The following is a 7118-nucleotide window of genomic DNA, read 5'->3' as shown; positions in this document are numbered from 1 at the left end:
ATATATATATATATATATATATATATATATATATATATATATATACATATGTACATATAGTTTTTTTGTATTTATTCTGTCAAGGAAAGGTAAATGAAATGAGATGAACGATATCTTTTGTCCTTAAATAAATAATTCGCATTCATGTGAAATGAATCTTACAACACCTGTGTATAGACATTTACTAAAAAAAAGAGAACAAAAAGGGCCTATGCGATATCGTATACATCGATTTTAGTAAAGCATTTGACAAATGATCAAATAAAATAATTGCTTTCTGAACTTTATCAATATGGTGTAAAGGTATTTTGCTTTCATAATTTTCTTGATGATTGAAAAGTTATCTTAAGGCCAACTCAGACAGCGTCGGCCGACGCAGTCCGACGCGATTTGTTGTCGCGTCGGGTCTGTGTGAGTTGAACGCAGACACGATGGTGTGCGTCGGGGGCAGTCGCGTAGTAGAATATTAAACGTGTTTAATATTTCTCAGGACGGCTTAAGACTGTCCCCGACGATAAATCGGGTCGGGCTGCGTCGGCCGACGCTGTCTGAGTTGGCCTTTAGTGGTCGATTTAACGTGAGTGACAGTTAAACCGCAACGTCAAACCCAGTCCTTTCTTGAGTGCCACGCGGTTCAGTATTTAGGGATTGATATTTAAAGCAAAAGGAGGTGTATAGTTTTATTAATGGAATCACAATTAGAACAAATTACTTGTATGTACGTAAGGACAACGTTCTAAAAATATATAAATATTCAATCAGAATCTCTTTAGAATAAATTTATCTGTTAAAGGTTATATATGCACTGCATTTGATTATAAAATGCATAAATTCGTGAGAGTAAACGGAAATTCAATAAAATGAACAATGCTTTTTCCAAATTAAGAACTAAGAACATTTTGAGGATTAAAAACAAACATTCCTTTTGTAAACAATGTATTATAAAATCTGAAATTAATTATATGATATTATAACGTTTTCTCTACTTGAAGAAATGACCGATGGGTCAAAAGACAATTTTAGTTATCTAGTCTATATTTGCTCCACAAAGATAGAGAGACAATATTCGACTCCGTTCGCTCCTTTTGCATTGTTACCTTACTGCTGCTTTGGCGATATTATTATAACACAACAATTATACAACAAACTACACTTTTGATGAAAACTGAATAGGCTTACATGCTTTTCTACGGTTTTAATGAATTGACAAAATACTATGCAATCAATTTGATAAGGAGAAACGCTCAAGGAAATTAATTTAATATGATTTAGTTAGAGATTTACAATTTTCACATTGTGATTTAGCACCTGGACATTCACATGAATAATATGTTTCGTTGTCTGTGCATTCCCATCCATTAAAGCAGGGAGAGCTTTCACTGCACGGATCCGATCCTGCAATATTTACAAATTGGTCAATTAATAATCTGAGATACACAATATTATCATCAAATTATTGATATGAATTCATATATTTACAAATAATTTTACTGTTTTTAATATGTTTATGTTTGTCAATTGGATTGGAGAGCTACTGAATAGTATTTTAGTATACTTTCTGTAATCATGTTTGACCAACACAGAAAGGTGTATTTTCTTGTATGTAATTGTAATCTGTCAAAATAAATTAAGTGAAATAAAAATTATTTTCTGGTCAAATATAATCCACACTAATAATATTTAAATTGTTTTAGTACATACTTAACTGGTGTAATACCAGAGACTTACAAACCGTGGTATAACCCTCTCAAGGGTTGTGGGGTGGGGGCATTGGTGAGAAAGTGATAGAGAGAGAGAAGGCCCATGCATTTCCGCAAAGTATTCGTTCACGATGTGTAAAAAGACTGCATCATAACTAATTTGAGACTATTAAACCATAGAATCAGCTTACATCTGGATTCTTGTATCGCAATCACCGTGCATTAGTTCGGCTTACAAGTTGCGTTTAATCATTTAGCCTCATATTATTGAAGTCACGTCATTAAAAACATAATAAAATCAACCGTTTACGAGTTAAAACTGGGATTTACACTGTTTCAGTTGCTTAGTTTTTCCTGTTTTTCTTTACTCTTTTGCGCGGACAACCGCCCAATAGGCTTACATCAATTACAATACAATAGCCTAGAGTACAATTATACTGCACTAGGTAATCATAACAATTTTGCACTCAACCATTTTCTAATAAAAGTTTGGTTTTAAAGTAAAAAGAGAGAGAGATAGTGTTGTGGCTCATGCATTTCTGTGAAGTTTTAGTTCACGATGTATAAAAAGATCTGCATTATAATTAATTGTGAGACTATTAAACCATAAAATCAGCTTACATCGGGATTCGTGCATCGCAATCACGATGTTACGTTTAATCATTTAGCCTTTTATTGATGTCACGTCGTTAAAAACAAAACAAAATCAACCGTTTTGAGATAAAACCGGGATTTACACTGTTTCAGTTGCTTAGTTTTTGGTGTTTTTCATTACTCTTTTGTGCGGACAACCACCACTTTTTTCATCAATACATCAATTACATTACAATAATATAATAGCCTAGCGTACAATTATACTGCATTAGGTTATCATATAAATGTTGCACTCAACAATTTTCTAATAAAATTTTAGTTTCAAAGTAAAAACACAGGCCTATATTTATTTACAATTAATGCAAAAGAGGATTTATAGGCCTACATTTATAATCAGTTATAACAATAATTGTATAACAATTGATATTATTTCTAGTTATATATTTGTGTATTTTTACTTCATCAATCTCTGTAGTTGATTTCTTTATTAGTAGAAGGGGTGAGGGATCCGGGCCCCTGCGAACTAAGGACGGACATGGGCGCGCCTCCACTCATTGGAGAGCTCATAGGCGTTACGACGCAGTATAAAACCTGTCTCTTATACACATCTAGATGTGTATAAGAGACAGTTCTGATCCAGTGCTACATTCACATGAATAAGAATATGTTTCGCTGCCTATGCAATCCCATCCATTAAGGCACGAAGAGCTTTTCATGCACAGATCCCGTCCTACAATATTTACAAAATTGGTCAATTAATAATCCATGACAAACGATTATCATAAAATTATTGATTGAATTCGTATATTTACGAATAATTATACTGTTTTTAATATGGCTTATGTTTGTCAATTGGCTTACAGAGCTACCGGATAGAATTTTAGTATTTTTTAATCATGTTTGGCCAATTCAGAAACTTGTATTTTCTTTTATGTAATTATAATTTGTCACAAAAAAATAAATGAAATGAAAAATACTTTCTGGTCAAAGATAATCCACACAAAATAATATTTATATTATTTTAGTACATACGGTAATTAATTGGTGTAATACTAGAGACTTACAAACCGTTGCATAACCCAGTCGAGGGTGGGTGGGGGTAATCATGAATGAGAGAGAGATAGTGTTGTGGCTCATGCATTTCTGTGAAGTTTTAGTTCACGATGTATAAAAAGATCTGCATTATAATTAATTGTGAGACTATTAAACCATAAAATCAGCTTACATCGGGATTCGTGCATCGCAATCACGATGTTACGTTTAATCATTTAGCCTTTTATTGATGTCACGTCGTTAAAAACAAAACAAAATCAACCGTTTTGAGATAAAACCGGGATTTACACTGTTTCAGTTGCTTAGTTTTTGGTGTTTTTCATTACTCTTTTGTGCGGACAACCACCACTTTTTTCATCAATACATCAATTACATTACAATAATATAATAGCCTAGCGTACAATTATACTGCATTAGGTTATCATATAAATGTTGCACTCAACAATTTTCTAATAAAATTTTAGTTTCAAAGTAAAAACACAGGCCTATATTTATTTACAATTAATGCAAAAGAGGATTTATAGGCCTACATTTATAATCAGTTATAACAATAATTGTATAACAATTGATATTATTTCTAGTTATATATTTGTGTATTTTTACTTCATCAATCTCTGTAGTTGATTTCTTTATTAGTAGAAGGGGTGAGGGATCCGGGCCCCTGCGAACTAAGGACGGACATGGGCGCGCCTCCACTCATTGGAGAGCTCATAGGCGTTACGACGCAGTATAAAACTCAACTAGGAATTAAAATCATATGTTCGATTCTTTCACATCAATGATGTTGTCAACGAATTGTTTGTTTCAATTTATTTTTTATATTTAATTTTATATTATTATTTTCCTATTATTCTGTATTTAAATTGTAGTAATTCGTTCTAAAATTAAATTTATCGCATAGCTTAGAAACCCAGTAATTTAATGGGGGTGTAATATCAATCAACAGAAGGCATATTATTTGATGACATGTGCGGAATCACAAATAATAATTACAGTCTTTAATGCTCACAGGGATAAAGCAAGAAAAATGTTAATCTTCTATCAAGATCTGTTTACAAATTTACTTATACTTTTGTAAAATATTAATTTTGTATCACTAAAACCATTAAAGAATACAAAAACATGTTAAAAATGATAAAGAAATATTAAGTAGGCCTCCTTTGAATATAAAATGGATAAATTCATAAAGCGTTTCGTACTATATTTTTTTCTTAAGTAAGAACAAACAGAATAAAACAAACAATCATTTTGTAAACACTGTATTATAAAAGCTGAAATTAATTGCATGATGTAGGCCTATATGATACAAAGTTTTCTCCGATTTAAAGGAATGACCATCGATTGATCAAATTACAATTTTAGCTGTCCATGTCTGTTCCAACGAGGATCCTAGTCTTCTACTCTGTTTGCTCTTTTGCACTGTGATTGATTAGTTTTACTATATTGTACATTTAAAAGAAAAAAAAAACATTGGAATCCACTCACTATTTTAACAGCCACGGATAGGCCTCTTCCTAAGATAAACGTCGTACAATATTAATTACAAATAACAAGATTGTAAACCAATTAATATGGTAATCCTGAGCCGCTGACGTATTGGGACGTTACGACCATCAAGCTCACGAAATGCCATTGAGAAAATAAATAAATAAAAAAAAAAACTCTTACCTAATTCACACTGATGATTCGCATTGTTCTTTTGAAAATAGATGTTTTCATAGGGCTCATTTAATCTGATGGTTAAGTTGCCGGTTGTTTTATTGAAGAACGTGCCATTGCCAATACCTTCCGTCATGAACTCCATATGTATGTGTATATCAACGTTATCACAGTGATGAGTATTACCAGACTCCACTACTACCTCTATTTTATGATTTTGGGTGTTTTGTATAAGTATTGTATCTGTAGTATCATTAAATGGACAACCATCTTGTGTACTGTTCAGCAGGGCTATTAATCTGACTTCATTAATTGATGAGAAACAAACGATTGTTTTCAGTCTCATGGAATTATGAAGCACAAAGTCAATGTTGGTGGTGTTCATCAAAGGCACCTCATAATAGTAATCATCTGAAAAAGAAAAAAAAAATGTTGGCAAAATAAACGATTTTTATATATTTTTGCATAAAAGTAGGTGGAGCAGTATATATATAGCTCAGAAACTGTAAATAGAATATATGTATACCTACCACCCGGTAAAGCCAGCACAGAATGCTGTCGAAAGCTTATGTATAAATTTTAAAAAATGTACTGTATCAGTGTTTTGTTTTACATATAATTATTTTCAAACCTATAGCAGTGATGCTGCAAAATTTGAATAGGTTTCTGGCTAAATGCAGGTCTTAGCTCGATGAAATCTAAGCGATTACAATAAAGTAAACTATATATACTGTCTCTTATACACATCTAGATATATATATATATATAGACACGATTACATAATGAGAGAATGGCCAAGCTGTTAAGGCAGGGGCGCAACCAACCTACAGCAATATTATCAGCACTGGTTCAAATGGCACGCTCGCATTATGGTTCTGGAGATGGAAGAAATCTAAACCGTAGGCCCAGTGATCACAATTTGCTCATGTGCACTAAAAAGAACCCAGTACATCATTCGAGACGAGTAGAGGGTTACCCTGGTGTACTGGTCCGTACAGCCCCTGCTGTGGGCAGGCTAAAGTAGCTGGTACCATTTTACCGGCCTGCTCAGACACGAAGATACCCTCAGAGGAAAAGAAAGTTACTGTATGAGCTTAGTCCACGCTTTAAGCGCTCTATCTCTGAAATAGAGCTATATAAATGATGTTATGTATGCATTGCTGAGAACGGTTTTTGACTGGGCGCCTACTCGAGGGGCGTGGGAAGCGTTTATTAAATTTAGGCGTTTAATATTTGTTGCGTGTAAAATGGATAAGTAAATGTCTAACCTTCAAAATGTGTCATTGATGATTGTAAGGACTCATTTTATCCAAACCAGGTTAGAAAAACAAGTAATTTTACTGGAGTAGAACATTAATAAAATGTGTTGAGAATGATGTTGCTTCCATTATTTTTGTTTACAGTCATTTAGTGGAACATTTATACGAGAAAAAATAACGCCTCTGGGAGTTTAGTCGAGGGGCGTTTATTGAAAGCGGGGCGTTCATTCGAATAAATACAAAAGTTATTCATAATTAACATACATTCATTTAAATGAGGCAATTATCCAATCAAGCAAAGTAGGTATCATGACGAGAAAGTATATTGATAATAAACAATTCTGATTCAAAGATACAGCTTAAAATATTATCGTAATTGAGGTTTTAAGTACAGTATACCACCTAATTAGATGATTAATTAAGTTGTGTTTATTAACTTAAACTTAACAACTAATGCAAAGCTCACCTAACTCGTTTCTCTGAGAACCAAGGATCCCAGAGGTTCTCCCTACGACCTTATTTAACTTATCTAAATGATTATTGTCGAGTTGAAAAATTCATTAGACGGGGGTAAACATTAAACTTCATCTAAGTCTATAAAAAGTATATTCATCTATTGCGTTTGGTGAGTGAAAGTGAAGGGAAATGTCAAATCGGTCTTAAAGGTCATGTTAACACATTAGAATAAACGGTATATGCCCCATCAAGTGACAAGGCTAGTAACTAATAACAAGGGAACAGTTAAATTTCACTGTTCCCTGCTTATAACAAAACTCTTATAATATTAGAGTTTTTTTATATTATGTTATTGGAAGAATTATGTAGGCATAATTCCTGAGTTTATCATGTTATA

The 7118-nt window shown here is 32.8% G+C and overlaps 1 protein-coding gene across 1 annotated transcript in view; it reads right to left on the bottom strand.

The window, feature by feature from the left end:
* LOC117103862 overlaps positions 1–6040 on the bottom strand; it is a gene marked incomplete at its 3' end in the record, with an annotated part of 11986 nt that extends 5946 nt beyond the window's left edge. The window contains exons 1-2 of the mRNA XM_033244478.1: positions 5983–6040; positions 5016–5417 (exon numbers count right to left, since the gene is read on the bottom strand). Coding sequence (XP_033100369.1) covers positions 5016–5417; positions 5983–6040 — 460 coding nt within the window. The remainder of the gene's footprint in view (positions 1–5015; positions 5418–5982) is intronic.
* Between the last annotated feature and the right edge of the window lie 1078 nt (positions 6041–7118).

This window comes from Anneissia japonica, unplaced genomic scaffold (assembly GCF_011630105.1).
Source record: "Anneissia japonica isolate Jap-2015-1 unplaced genomic scaffold, ASM1163010v1 scaffold3862_len378127_cov164, whole genome shotgun sequence".
Lineage (NCBI taxonomy): Eukaryota > Metazoa > Echinodermata > Crinoidea > Comatulida > Comatulidae > Anneissia > Anneissia japonica.
Note: the sequence above shows the minus strand (reverse complement) of the source record. Positions and strands in the feature narration are given on the sequence as shown.